General features: G+C 37.5%; 1 protein-coding gene and 1 long non-coding RNA gene across 2 annotated transcripts; one reads left to right on the top strand and one right to left on the bottom strand.

Moving 5' to 3' along the window:
- The first annotated feature begins 1855 nt into the window (after nucleotides 1-1855).
- On the top strand, nucleotides 1856-11515 carry kctd3 (potassium channel tetramerization domain containing 3). Its single transcript, XM_056234075.1, has 18 exons — nucleotides 1856-2254; nucleotides 2846-2899; nucleotides 3200-3245; nucleotides 3466-3539; nucleotides 3641-3699; nucleotides 3815-3895; nucleotides 4007-4162; nucleotides 5434-5524; nucleotides 5607-5797; nucleotides 5881-5996; nucleotides 6107-6194; nucleotides 6715-6831; nucleotides 6910-7080; nucleotides 7157-7312; nucleotides 7443-7539; nucleotides 9150-9352; nucleotides 9436-9574; nucleotides 10710-11515. The coding sequence occupies exons 1-18, from the start codon at nucleotides 2184-2186 to the stop codon at nucleotides 11281-11283; spliced, it is 2484 nt and encodes an 827-aa protein (XP_056090050.1). The 5' UTR covers nucleotides 1856-2183; the 3' UTR covers nucleotides 11284-11515.
- LOC130069905 (uncharacterized) lies at nucleotides 4062-6030 on the bottom strand. Its single transcript, XR_008803812.1, has 3 exons — nucleotides 5902-6030; nucleotides 5580-5686; nucleotides 4062-4174 (listed from the first exon to the last, which is right to left on the bottom strand). It is a non-coding gene; the product is annotated as an uncharacterized LOC130069905 (long non-coding RNA).
- Nucleotides 11516-15753: the final 4238 nt, after the last annotated feature.

Raw genomic sequence — 15753 nt, 5'->3', positions numbered from 1 at the left:
TTCAAAAGTGAAGCGTTTGTTTACCCCAGGGTTCTTAAACTAGCCAACGTGCACACGCACTCAAATACGAGATTTCAATTTCTCCCCCGGCTTGACGTCAAGACGGGGCCGGATATACCATATATGGACACCGCAGAGGAGGCCCGCCCTGCCCCTCTCCCCATCATATTCAGTCAAGAAAGATGCAGAAACATAGTGCACACGTGAGTTGCTCTGTGGTTGACTGTCATAATCCACATTCTAATGTTTTTTGTTTACCCCAAACTGACCAAACTACAAGGGACAAGTGGATGAAATTTATTTTTAATGACGCTGTTCCATCATTCTATCATATCATTGTATTGATTTTTTTATATAATAGATAAGGATAGATAAATTTAAAAAACAGTCAAGAATTAATAAACATAAAGAAAAACATAACGTTACATGTCTGCAGATGAAAATTATTAAATATCTAAAAAACCACAACGTCAAAAAAGGCAAAAACAACACATTATAGCAAACGTTAATCTCTATAACCACTGTAAACTGAAAATAAAGTAGACTACATCTCCGTTAATGTAATCTACATTAAATTAAAGCTAAACTTATGTGGGAGTAAATAGCAAAAAACGTTTTAGCTCGTTACTGATGTTAATGTATGTCTCAGTCAAAAAAATTGTCTTTACCATTCAGAGACATGTTGATGTAGACGTCCTTCAATTGACTGTTGTTCCTCTTCCGTTTCCAGCTCTGGTTCAGAGTCTGGCTCAAACATATAGCCTACGGTTGAATCCCTTAGGTCGCGGCCAGGTCGCGTTCATTAACAACTTGCGCCATGATCTCTTTTTGGAATGATATGCTGAAGTTACCTGCGGTGTCAAGCCCCCTCCTTCCTGCCACCAATCAACGCGCCCCTCATTTGCATTATTAAAATGACCGTCCACGACGGCCAAAACCTCTCATCAGATCTCGCGAGACAATAATGCATTCAGAAATAAGGGTCAAACGAGCTCTGTGTTTATTTTTTTCCAATTTTTCTTTTTTAGAAGGGCATGAAATGACTATAATAGAGCGTGGGTATCAAAGTTAATACTACATTATGACTCCTTTAATAGTTGCATTCTAGTTTTGCAGTGCATACTATTTGTAGTGCATACAAGCTTTGTAATACACACTTAGCATTCGATTTTTGTAATTCATAAGTTTGTAGTGCACACTATGTAGCATACTTCATTTGTAGTGTGCATTACAATAACATCAATTTGTTCCTCAAAAAAAAAAACATTCTACCCATAAAGAAATAATTTATTGGCTACTTCTGCAAAATGTTTCATGTTCACTCACATTAGGTGAAGACCAGTGTGAAGACCTTAACACATGAAGACCAGTCATCCCGGTAACCTGAACAAATCTGTTCTATTTTACATGGGGCGAGTCGCCTCAGGGGGGCAGACATGTTGTTTATGCTTCTTAAAGCGCTTTGAACATTGGCTGAAATCACTAAGTAAACATTTATTAGTGGCCTGCCCTGCATGAAACAGCTGGTATTGGAAATATCGCGGCACTCGAGGGGGCGACCCGCCTTTAGAATAAAACAGTTTTATCTAGAATACTGGCGTGAGTGTAAGAGTGCATTTTAGAGTAAATGTCTTTTTAATTGATGTTTTAATAAAAGTGCTTATCATTTTTTCATTTGTAAAAACTTAATATTTAATTTAATTTAAAAATGTAATTAGCAATAAAAAAATATTGAGTACACCTTTAAGACTATAGATGTGAGAAGTCCAGCCTCAAGGTCTATGCTCAAGATACACTTCCAAAACACACTGGGCGGGGTCTGCGTCCTGTGTCAGGAATGACGCTATCCGATTGGCTGACGCTCTGATGAGTCCACAGCGTTCTAGCATCGCTCTATGGCGCCCACAACACTGCACGTAGCTATCCCAAGTCCCATAGGCTACAGAAAGGGGCCTTTGATAATTGAAGGCCATGTTTTGAGTTGTCTATTAAAACTCTGAATATGGAAAACACTGTGTACGAACAGTTCCATCTCATACGCCGTTCTTGTGACGCATAATTTATGGTTTCGCTGGGTCGTGAGGAAGAATAAAGAGAATCTTGAGGACTCCAGCTGGATCGATGCACAAACTGGATATTCAGATCGCGTGCATTCCTCCTCGCTAACCGTGCGGAATTAGAGGATGGCTGGAATTGGGAACAGTTCAACATCTGGAATGGGTGACATCATCCAGCTGAATGTCGGAGGAATGAGGTACGCTGACGTCATGACTTCTTTACATAAACTCGGAGTCAAAACAGTTTTATTTGAGATGAAATGCTGTGCAGCGGCTTTTGACTTTGATGTGATGAGCGCTAATATGTAACGGTAACAACCATGTCTTAAACTACAAAGCACATGATTTTGAACTCAGTCTACACGTCTTGAACAGGGCCATGAATATTATTACGTTACATAACGGGACCAAGACAATACAGTTCCTTCATCCCCCGTTTTACATATGCTATCCTAAACTATATCGTGATATATCCCAAAACCCTAAAATATCATCATAATTAAAGAAAAAATGAAACAAAAAAAGAAACAAACAAACAAAACAAAAACTTAAAAGATGCCACAATTTACCCCAAAATTCAATGTTTACTTTAATTATTAATACTATATTAAATTGTACTTTGCAAAAAATAAATAAATAAATTACACGTTTTAGGTGACCCCTATTAATTTTTATTTGTTTTACTGTTAAAACAATAACTGTAAACTGCATATTAGATCATTCAAGCTCATGAAGTGAAAGAGAAATCAGAAGTGATTGCATCATAAATCGTATCTACATGCTTTCAGATTTAGCACATCAAGGCAGACTCTGACATGGATTCCTGACTCCTTCTTCTCAAGGTAAGATAAGATGTTTGAAGCAGCACCACAGCCTTGTTGTTATTTTTTTGAACTGGGAGAAAGTTTTGAGTTCTGAAGTTTGTACAGGCTATGTTATATATCAATCTGAAAAGTTAAAGGTAAAATTTGATTTGTTATGATATAAACCCTTTAATAGATCTCCCAGAATTAGCACACCTGATATCCTTTTTGTATGCAAATTTGCTAAAGCTCTACCCATTCTTGTTGATAATTAAACTAATGTAGTCATTATACTATGGACATTGCATAGCTTTGTATAAATGTGTTTTTCCTGCCCAGTTTACTTAGTGGGAGAATATCAACGCTACGGGATGAAACTGGAGCCGTGAGTAGAAATATGTAATATTTAATTAGCAATAAAAATTATTTGATTGACCCAAAGTCCTATGTTCCATTTGTACCTGTAATTGTGTATAAAAATTAAGAAAAAAAACAATAACAACAAGAAAATACTTAATGAATAATAAAAATCATTTAAAAGTTTTTTCAGATGCAATAAAATTAGAAATGTTTTCCAACTCTGAATCAGATTTTTTTTCTACAAGATATTTATTGATAGAGACCCAACAGCATTTGCACCCATTTTAAACTTCCTTCGAACTAAAGAATTGGACATGAGGTGAGATATGATATGCCTATTTGTTATCCATTTCATATCCCAGAAATATATAGTATCTGCATAGTTTTTTATGTGTGTAATATTCCTGCTTTCTCTGATAGGGGGGTTAACATAAGTATCCTGCGACATGAAGCTGAGTTTTATGGTATTACACCATTAGGTATGGCATAACTGGACTAGATATATCTGTTAAAACATATTTTTTATGATCACTTGACAGTTGCATCTATGTATAATTCTTGCCTTGTGTTTTTATTTGTCACTGATATGGTTAGTCCGCCGCTTACTGCTTTGTGAAGAACTGGAGCGATCATCGTGTGGAAGTGTGTTGTTTCATGGCTACCTCCCTCCACCAGGTAGGGCGAGAGTAGATCTGTAGAAGAAAGAGACTAAAACAGTCACCGTTTCTTCCTCTCAGCCAAATATAACTCTAACATCAGTATGTGCCTGGTATTTGCGTCCTTCAGCTCTCCCTGCGAGGAGCAGTGCTGGTGGTCAGGCTGCAGCTGTTGCAGGTCCAGAGGAGCGTTCAGGCCCCAGTGGTGCAGAGGGGGGTTACCTCCGTTCCTGCCCTCAGTCCTCTCTCCCTGGACCCTCTGGGGCAGATGGACCGCAAAGACTGGGTGAGTACAAGCCTTTCAGGGACCAAATATGGTTTAAAGATGTTTAAAGATGCTGAGTAAAAAACACATGCGTGTGTATGTATATATATAAACCACACTTTTATAAAAAAATATAGTTAAAAAGACATAAAGTACTAAAGTAGACTAAAATACCCATGCACATGTATGGGGTTTTGTCTTATATTTATATCATATGATAAACAGTAGTTTAGCAATATCGAGCAAGAGTGCTGTGTGATAGAGTGCCCCCCCCCTCTCTTGTTTAAAAAAAATGTTTTATCACAGCTTCCACCAAAATATTAAGCTGCACAACTGCTATGTTTATATAAAATACAAAAATACCATATATATATATCGTAATCATCACTGTATAATCACCTTTGATAGAGCTTGTTTATGAGCTCAGATATTCTCGGGTTTTAGTGGAATTTGAAAGCTGTATTAATAGTGTAGCAGTAAAATAGCTGTATAATTGGCTATTAGCTGTCTTAATACAGACTGGAGAACAGCATCTGCTCCATTCTGGTATAGGCAGACAGAGAGGAGGGGTGTGGGTGTGCCATGAAGACAGTATTCCCCTTACACGCAGTAGTGCAGTAGGCAGGGTAAGGTCATTTTAAAAGGGCTTTTATGTCCTCTGTGCCCAGCAAAGTCGAGAGAGAGAGAGAGAGAGAGAGAGAGAGAGAGAGAGAGAAAGAGAGAGAGAGAAAGAGAGAAAGCGCAAGTTAACAGACTGGCCTTCTTTTTAACCATTTTATTGCATTTTGGTGCATTTATTTATCACAATGCAAACTGAAAATCATATAGAATCCACATCACAGATAATTTGTGTAATAATTGACAGAACAGAACAAATCATTGCAGATGATTTGTTGAAATGGTCCAAAAAGAAATTTACTATAGTCACCACTAATAATAGGCAACAGCCAGCAGTTAAAACATCATAAAATGCTTGTTACTGTATTATCATATTTTTTTTAATGCATAAGCTTGAAACTTTATTTCTTAAATTATGAATAGATTTTACTATCAGTATTACAGTATCCACTGAATGCCACAGAACTGGAAATATGGTGAAGGTTTATGTGCTAATTCTTATATAAATCATAAATACATTTAAACAAAAAAAAGACAGTGAGCATGATTGAGTTTAGTCTGAAGGTTTTAATATTCTGACAAATGTAGTTTTATTTGAGTTTAATGTACTACATTTAGACCTACTGGTGTTTAAACATACTGGGTTATTGTTTTGTATTTTTATGTTGAAATAGGATCACCAGTGGACCCTAGAAAGGTGCTGATTGTGGCTGGCCATCATAACTGGATTGTAGCTGCGTATGCACATTTTGTCATCTGCTACAGGTAAAGCTACATATCACATGACTTTGAAATATAAAATAATAAAGGTTATACTCACCATAGGTCGACTGTGATTGTTTTTTAGGATAAAGGAATCATCAGGCTGGCAGCAGGTGTTTTCCAGCCCTTACCTGGACTGGGCCATTGAGCGGGTGGCCCTTAATGCTAAAGTTGTGGGCGGCCCACATGGAGATAAAGACAAGATGGTGGCAGCGTCATCAGAGAGCAGCATTATTTTGTGGAGTATCCAGGACGGAGGGAGCGGAAGTGAAATAGGTGGGAGGACAGAACAGAAATGAAATGCAGAGTCACTCATGTGTGCAGATTTTGTGAGATAATGTTTCTCTGTCTTTGTGAAGGTGTGTTCAGTCTCGGAGTACCCGTTGACTCTCTGTTTTTCATTGGGAGTCAGCTAGTCGCCACCAGTCACACAGGAAAGGTAGGAGTGTGGAACGCCGTCACCCAGCACTGGCAGGTAAAGCAATTCAGATTTTATACTACAACAGTCATGCCAGTTTAATTTTTTTTCATTAACAATCAGGTTTCATATTTGATTATGTCGTTTGCAATATATCACTTGTCCAGGTGCAGGATGTGGTGCCCATCACAAGCTGTGACACCGCTGGCTCCTTTCTCTTGCTGGGCTGTAATAACGGCTCAATTTACTATATTGGTAAGCTGCTTATCTTCTCTCAACTGCAGTGAATTTATTTGTATATGACATGAGTCATTAATGAGATGTAAAACGGGCAGTAACAGAATCAGTGTTGAAAATGTAATTAAAATTGCATAAAGACATCAGTTTAATTAATTTCACATAGTAAATAGGTCACAAACTCATATACAATTCATCATCCAAATGTAGTTCTGTGATCCACGTGTTTGAAGTTTATAAAGTTTTGTCAAATTTTAAAGGGATGGTTCACCCAAAATTGTGTCATTACTTACCCTCAAGTTGTTCCAAACCTGTATGAGTTTCTTTCTTCTGTTAAACACAAAAGAAGATACTTTAAAGAATGTTGGTAACCAAACAGTTGACGGTAGCCATTGACTTCCACAGTAGGAAAAAAATGGGTGCCTTCAACTGTCTGGTAACCAACATTCTTTAAAATATCTTCTTATGTACATGAAATATGTTAAATGAGAAGATCATAAAGGAAAGACTTAAATAACCTTATTCTCTCCACTCTCAGACATGCAGAAGTTTCCGCTGAGAATGAAGGATAATGATTTGTTGGTGACAGAGCTGTACCACGACCCGTCAAATGATGCCATCACAGCCCTCAGTGTCTACCTGACTCCTAAAACCAGTGCGTCCAGTGATGGTTAATTACTCAATGAAGTGGTGGTGAGTCTGATCAGTCACTGATCTCACTGTGTTTTTGCAGGTGTGAGTGGGAACTGGATTGAGATAGCTTACGGAACCAGCTCAGGGGCCGTGCGTGTCATCGTTCAGCATCCAGAGACCGTTGGATCTGGTCCACAGCTCTTCCAGACCTTCACTGTCCACCGCAGCCCCGTCACTAAGATCATGCTCTCTGAAAAACACTTAGTTTCAGGTACAAACTACACAGACACTGGACAATATAATGAAAAATGATGGTGATCTATAATTTTGGCCTTGTTTTGTTGAAGTGTGCGCTGACAATAATCATGTACGCACGTGGACGGTGACTCGGTTCAGGGGAATGATCTCCACTCAGCCAGGATCTACTCCACTGGCCTCCTTTAAAATCATCTCACTGGAGGAGACAGAGAGCCACAGCAGCTATTCCTCCGGCAATGACATCGGTGAGAGATTTGATTGTAGATTTCCACCATATCAGGAAGTGAAGGTACAAGAAGAACTGAGAAGCTGCTATTTTCCTCCATTGTCCTGTGAGCTGAACTGCTGTTCTAATCATGTGCTGTTTCTATTCAGGTCCATTTGGAGAGCGAGACGACCAACAGGTGTTCATTCAGAAAGTCATTCCCATTACCAACAAACTCTTTGTTCGTCTGTCCTCTACGGGGAAGAGGTACATGTTGAAATCATAGACTGTAAAAAAAAATATATATATAGCAGTTGTGCAGCTTAATATTTTGGTGGAAGCTATGATACATTTTTCTTTCTTTTCAGATTTATTTAGAAATAGAAATGATTTATAGCATTATAAATTTCTTCACTGTCACTTTTGATCAACTTAATGCATCCTTGCTAAATATGGCTGAGAAGTTCATTAAAGATCATTAAAAGTCATTATTGTGTGATAAGAAAAGCATTGAATAGATATTACAAAAAGTAGCTTTAGAAATAAATATTTTGATAGAAAACTGAATTAACTACACGTTAACTTTTAAGGTTATAATGTGACCATATCATTATGGGCATGAAGGCATGAATGTGAATAAAATGTTTTAATTATACTCTAAATATGAAACTAAAACCACCAGTAGGTTGCGGCAAGTTTTTGTGTTGAAATACACATGATATGCAAAATAACTATCTCATTATTTAGAATTATGAGTGTACTATTAAAAATACTTCAATATCGCCGACGTGGCATTTGATTTAACATGGCCAGTCACTGCTGTCAATTATGATACAAATCTTAGCTAAGAAGTATATCATACAATATGACATAAATAACACTTGGGAAAAAAAAGAATATTCTAATATACACACATGTATTTCATTGTTACAGTAGTTTATCTTTAAGTGCCCTTATTATGCTATTTTAAAGTTTCCTAATGTTGTTTTGGAGTTTCCTAACAACATTAGTGTACATGCATCAAAGGTCAAAAAACTGTTTCATTTTCTCATAATATACATTTGCACATCACCACAATTTCAATGATTCTCAAACGACTCGTCAGATGAATCAATCTCTCTAAATCCCTCCTTTCCGCAAGCTACTCTGCTCTGATTGGCCAGACACCTCAGTCTGTTGTGATTGGTCTACCGCGTACAGCGCACGTCCCGAAAACAAAAACGCCTATTGCCAAAACAATGTCAGCTCTGCTTGTACTGAGGCTTCCTACACCGTAAACTAAACACAGTAACGAACAATGACATCGATTTTCAAGTTTTCCCTGGTGTCTGTGCTAGCAATAAGTGGGCGGGCAATATGCTAATGTTTCATCTTGACGTCACAACGAAACGGCTTATGACTCGTTTGAAAAACTATTTATTTCATTGACTCAGAGTCGACTCTTACTTTTGGAAGACAAATAACTTTAAATACGGTGCACTTTCAGATTTAAAACTTTGCAGGATGTTTTCATTCACTTAGAGCAGTGGTTCTCAAACTACTTTGGTCGCGCCCCCCTTTAAAACTTTAAAAAAATCTGGTGGCTTGTGATTCGCCCATTGGACATAGAAAAGCACATCTTCAGAAGACCCCTCCTCCACCCCCCGCCCCGCCCCGCAGTAACCTTGGGCACGCCCCACACTTTGAGAACCACTGACTTAGAGCTACTGTATGTTACACACTACATGAAAGGTCATTTTCAAAAATCCATAATTGGGGCACTTTAACAAATAGAACCGTTTTGTAAAGGGTTACCCAGCACTAATTGATATAATATAAAAATAGTAAATGAATGAATAAATTAATTTTGTATTGATGTTTTTCTATCTGTCTTTCAGGATCTGTGAGGTGCAGTCTGTAGATGGCACTACAATCACTTGTTTTACAGTGCGGGAGTGTGAGGGATCGAGCCGCATGGGCTCCAGGCCACGCCATTACCTCTTCACTGGCCATGCAAACGGGAGCATTCAGATGTGGGATCTCACCACCGCCATGGACACAGTCAACAAGAGCCTTGATGATAAGGCTAGGCGTGAGCCAGGTCTGATTATTACTGTACTGGAAAAAAGGTACATATAAAAAGCCTATTGGATTAAGTTTAAAATGGATGTTTCCTGTTTGCAGAGGTGGGAGGTCCAACTGAGGAGGAGCTGCTGAAGCTGCTTGACCAATGTGATTTGAGCACATCTCGCTGTGCCACGCCCAACATTAGCCCCGCCCCCTCAGTGCTGCAGCACAGCCGGCTGCGAGAGTCCTGCTCCAGGTACTAGAGTCCAAAGTCGGAATTATTGGAATAAAACTGCACCACAAGATTTAACTCCTTCATTATTTAGTATTTGGGGGCTAGATGAAATTTCTAATGTTGCTGTCATTACGATATTCAAGCTCAAACAACGATAAAATTCAGCATGTGTGTATAGCTTTGGTACCAAAAAAGTTTACGTTTTATATTTTCATTTTTATTTGATTTGGATTTGACGTGAACAGGTCTTAAAAAAAAAGAGTTACTCCATAGTGACCACAGCTGTTAAAAGAGCCATACAACTAAATGACTGCCGCTGTATTCCTAGTCTTCTTTATGTGAAGGGACCAAGTTTTGGGTGTTTTTCACTCATAAATCAAAATTTTGGATACCACATACATTTATTTTGTTAAATTTGATCACATAAGGTAATCTTCAATAATATGAGACTTCAAGAGTAATGTGGCTTTAATAGCAATTCAATCATTTGTTTTTAATTTAAAAGCACAGGTTTAAAAAAATTGACAAATGTTTATGGCAGTCACACAAGATCATCCTATATTTCAGTCCTTTCCTCACTGAAAGCTCTCAGATGACTAAGAATATACTGCATATTATGCATATGCTACTTTTTTACTCCTTTTTGCCCTTTTCGAAGACAGACGTGGTCATTATAAACTGTCGTATGGAAAAGATCTACAAAAATATACATTTTAAGTAATATCGTAAGTGAATAATGTAAATAAATAATGACATTCATTACATTTTTTGGGTGAGCAATTCCTTTAATGTTCTTAATGAATCTAGAGATTAACTTTGTCATCATATCCACTTTATTTCGCAACACGGAAGTAAGCTATTTTCTGTGAATGTGCAATACTTCCGATTCATTAGCTGCTCTATAGGTAAATAATTAGAGGCATAAGAAAGTGCAGTAAGTGGTAAAACTATTTGTGCTGCAAACCACTGAGTTTATGATTATAACAATATGTTAAAATAATATAGTAAGAAATACCAGTTTGCAATATCAAGCAGCATAACAAGCTGTTTTATATAGCTACAAATAACTGGATGACACTGGAAGCCAGACACATTCTGCAGCAACTCTTACGTTAAAATACAATATTAGCAATACAGTATTTTGTCATTTTTACAGTCTCCAGCTGCAGGCTCAGGAGCCCATCTTTGAGACAGCCACCTACGGAGCCCTGCGGCCGTACCGAGAGAGCCCCTTGCTGGCCCGTGCTCGACGCACAGAGAGCTTCCACAGCTACAGAGACTTCCACGGCTTAAACCTCACCAAAGCCCTGCTGGAGAACCATGGACAGTGCGGATCCACCGAGGACGAGATACGCCAGTCTGCGGGGGAGAACAGCACTGAGGACGCAGACAAAAGAAACTCTACCGTGGATCTTTGGGGGTCTAGAGCTTCCGAAACCCCGTCTTCAGCCGCACGCAAACCCCCAGACAGCCCTGGAGACCAGCGACGAAGAGTTCATTTGATGGAGGAGGGGGCTGCGGACTGCAGAGCGGAGGTGGGGAGGAGGAAAGGGACATTTGAAGCGAATTTTCTAAGTAGGAAAAAGGCACCTCCGGTTCCACAGCTGAGCCCCCTACCCACAGCAGCTGATGGAGGGGGCAGCGACTCGTCCAGCACCGCCTCACCCTCGCCAACGAAAGTGGCCACATCCCCACGCCATCGCAAGGGCCCTGACGCTGCATGTGAGTGATGCTTTACTCAGATTTGTCATACCAAATACAATAATCTCAAGGTAGTTGAATCGATGATTCCAGAAGAGAAGCGTTTCAGGATGTAGATGTGAATGTTGATCAGAAGGTTTGGCAGGATGGCAGCTGACAGCTAAAAAAACCTCACTGTGTACAGAACTAAAGGGAAAATCCTCCACAGAAATGGCCGCTTGGCTTTTCTTCATGTGTCTTGTTAACTAGTTTAGATTTGATTTTGCTTTTTACAAGCTTAAAAATTAGATACATTTGCCTAAAGTTCACTGGAGCAAATTAACAAAAACAGACTCAATCGATTTTATTCAACTAATTAAGAGTTATGGGGCCTCAATTATAAAATCTTGCATAGAAACCATCCTACATTTGGCCTAAGATCATTTCTCAAATGTGTGATTTCGAGAAAAGACTCCTCCAGATCTGAAATCTATACATTGCAAACGATCTTGAAATTGTGCGCACCTGAATGGTTTCAGATCTCCGCCTTGTAAACGCCCCCTATTGTCATTAACAAGAACACCAGTCCAAATCCTTTACTTGAGAGTGAAGCAAGAATTGCTCTCTGCCTCAAGGTAAAGTGCATCCCTGCTTAGAACCTGATGTGGCGCTAAGCACTGTTTATAAATATGAACCCTAGCGTGGATTTTAGCGTACGCACTAAGATGAAATCTGTGCATACGCACGTTTTATAATTAAGGCCCCTGCTTTGTACGCCTGCACTTTCACTGCAAAATCTAAACGAGCAATGTGTTCGATTGTAGTTTATAGATTTCTAGTGTTAGATTTATCTTGTTTTTGAAAATTTAAACTAAATTCACCCACGTATCATTTAAAACCCATTTCTTTCATGGGTCAACAAACGATAAGTTTATCACAATGTCTGGGCTGCTCTATTCCATACAATGAACTTGGATGGTGAGCAGGGCTTCTCAAACTCCAAAAAGATCAGAGAATGTAACAATATAAAAACAAAAGTGGTCCATTCGGCTAATACTTTATAGTCAGAGGTCTGTCTGAGGAACAGAATAAAGTTGAAGTTACAATTGAAAGCCTTGTCTTGATAATCTGTGTTGACATCCGAGGTCCTCATTTGCTATCATGGTATGGAAATGATCAGTTTGGATACTCCGCTCCTTTATACATGGGTTGAAGAAGTACATGCAGGCAGACTATTGCTTTAATGGCTTGCTATTCTCTTATAAATTGTTGCTTTATTAAAAATGCTACTGTCCACTAACGGTACCTTCAAAACACTATGATGCACTTTATTGTCTGTCTTTACATCCCTTTATAATGAAAGGATTGAAAAGGTGAACTTCAACTAATGATCAGGTTTGAAGTGCAGGTTAGACTCCACTGCTGCTGCCGTTCAAACGGTTTGCTCTCTGTGAACTTTCAGCATGCATCTGCAGGAGATTTTTTTCTTGCTCGATCTATTTTTGGGATTTATTCAGTGCCTTTTGTTAATTAAGATGCCGCGAGAAATCAAAACAGAGTTCGCTTTTTTCCTGACGTGAGGGGTTGGGTTAGTAGGATTATCCCATTATGCAACTTGTTTAAGTGAAGCCAAATTTACAATTCAGCTCACAGAATAAGACACTTATCAAGACAAGAGAGAAAAAGGAAAAAGCATGTTTAAGGTAATGCACAATTCAAAATGAAAAATATTTGTACTAATGGATTTTCTCTGTATTTAAAATGCAAACGTCTAATGTCTAAATTAATCAACATGTTGTGAATAATGTCATTACAAAGTATAATTTTATCATTTGCATTTCGACTTCTGTTAATAAGAATACATGGTAATGGATTATTTATATTTGACATATTGGATATTGGATCTTATTTTGCATTGTAAACTGATGAGCATGGTCACTTTTCCCCAGTCATTACACTTTGTGTACAGGATATATATCCTACCAGAGAGAAATATACAGTATATCAGTGATACATATCCAATATAGGCTATTAATATAGTTATATGTTGCAAGGGAGATTATTATTTAAATTGTATAAATAGAAGCCTTTAACAAAGTATGTACTTACTATGATGGGAATGATGAGATTCATTAATGCTATGCAATATGTGTAAACATTTAGTTGACATTAGGCCACATAGCCTGAAATTTAATAATGAGTAAAAGAAAAGCAGAAAGTTCTTTGGACAAGAGCATGAAGCTAGAAAAATGAATGAAAATAATTACCCCTTGGAAAATCTGCATGTTTAACCTGTCAAGGCCTAAAATTATGTTGCTCATAAATCTATAAAATCCTTTTTAAGGATAAAAAAAAAAAAACTGGTTTGCTGGTGTATTATCTTTTTTTGATAACAAAACCAGATATGCATACATTTAAGCAATCTAGTCTTATTTTTTTCATTGAACATTTCTAAAAAGATCCCCCATGTCATTTATTGGCTCTCTAATTTTCAGTGATGGGGAATATTATATTGACAAAAGTATGATACTTTATGCTTGCATTCAGAAATAGTCACAACCTGATTTATGTTTTCAGCCTGGATACTGTATGATTTCATCCCCAGGCAAGATGAGTCCTCTTCATTTCAATATGCAGATTAGGTATGTTATATCTAACAAGAAGACTGCTTTATGTTTTATCATATCAAGACTGTTTTATCTTACCTGCTGCGCAGATCATGGTGTGGCTTAAAGAGGAAATTACAGCTCATGCTACATGAAATATGGAACAAAATATGTGAAAATGGTACAGTACATGCACTGCAGATTGGTACTCAGCTCCAGTGGCACAATAAAGTAACCAAATAGAACTGACTCTTTGCTTTTTTTTATAAGTATGGAAACATCAACATTACAAGCACAACATTTTTACATTTCACAACTTTCTAGATCAACGATTGTCCATATATAGGAGCACTTGTTCCATCGTACAAGACACAATAAGCACACAAACCTCTGATTAAACTTAGCGTAAGCTGTTTTACAAAAAAATAAAAATAAATTATTGCAACAATAAATAATACTGACCATCTTTTAAAAAAAATACATGTAAAAATATGTTTTTTTAGGATAGTGCCATTTTAATTTGACTAATATCTATGTGAAATAATAATAACGTGTATAAATATATTCACACTTGACAGGTTTAAAACAACCTATGAAAAACATCCACATGTGACATTGATGACAATTTTTGCAGTTTAACTTGACATTTAAGACACTTTGTCCATTGGCATCATCACAGTTGCGTACACACTGCTCAGTCTAGCAGGCACAACACCACGTTAGCTGTCATTTCCATTAACTCTTTCCCCGCCAGTGACAGACTTTTCCAGCTTTCCTTGTTTTCACTGTTATACGATAGGGGGCGCTATTACGCATCTTCTGAAAGAGTACAGAAGTTCCGTATCAAAACACAGGCAAAAAGAAGCAGAAACAAGCGACAAAAGCATTGCTTTAGCATGTTGTAGTCTTTGAAATCCCCCCGTCCCGCAATTTTCTCAGCTTTCTGTTCAGTTCAAAATGTTGCTTGTTTGTTTTGTTTAAAACCAAAAGCTCTGTATTTTCTTTTGATATATATCATTTTCAGATATTTATAAAACAAAATATTCTAGGGGCCATGAAAGTTTTGTGAAAATTAAAAATGCTGGCGGTGGCTGGTAACTTTTTTTTTTTTTTTTTTCTGGAAGGGAAAGAGTTAATACAGATAGTCTAGGCCTAGGATATGTCTACTGGATTGATTATCTTCCTCATTCATGTGTCTGTAGAGACAGAAGAAATGGACTTCCTCTCTATGTTGGCATGAATAATTTGGAGACTCAGTTCATTAATACTTTATGATTGCGGTAATATTTCATAGCTACACAGCCAGTCATAAGACTCCATTTAAAGCTATAATACTACAGTGCTATTTTAAGAACAGTTTGCTTCCTCTCTGCATCAATGCTAAGCACATTTTACAGCAAAGATTATCTATAACCGATAATCACATGTACACGTGTGAAATCAGGGGTTAGGTATTAAGAATCATTTTAATAATTTTTTTAATGTCCCATTGGAAAAAGTCATAAGAGTTTTGGGCGACATGACGAGGGGTAAATAATACCAATTTTCAGTTTTGCAAATGATCTGCAGAAGTTGAAGCTCGACTGGATTTTAAAATGTCACTGTAATGGATTTTATACCTCCAACAATACCGCAAGATAGTTATAAAAGATAAAAAAAAAACTTTTGGAAAATTCTATTTAAAATCCACTTAGCTTAAAAAAACAACAACCAAGTTTGAATGGGCATTACGCTTCTGGGGCCAGATTCATAAAACATTCATAAGAACAAAATTCTTCTAAACTGCTATTTTGTTCTTATTTTCTAACTTAAAAAAAAAAGAGTTTTGAAGAATGTTCTTATCTTTTTCCTTAAGATTATTTTTAAGATTCATTGATTGAATTGCACTTAGGAACATTCTTACGAACTTCTTAG

The sequence above is a fragment of the Rhinichthys klamathensis genome, unplaced genomic scaffold, assembly GCF_029890125.1.
Source record: "Rhinichthys klamathensis goyatoka isolate OS25496 unplaced genomic scaffold, OSU_Roscu_1.1 h1tg000387l_1, whole genome shotgun sequence".
In the NCBI taxonomy this organism is placed as follows: Eukaryota; Metazoa; Chordata; class Actinopteri; order Cypriniformes; family Leuciscidae; genus Rhinichthys; species Rhinichthys klamathensis.
The sequence above is the reverse complement of the archived record's forward strand: the minus strand, read 5'-3'. Positions and strand labels throughout refer to the sequence as shown.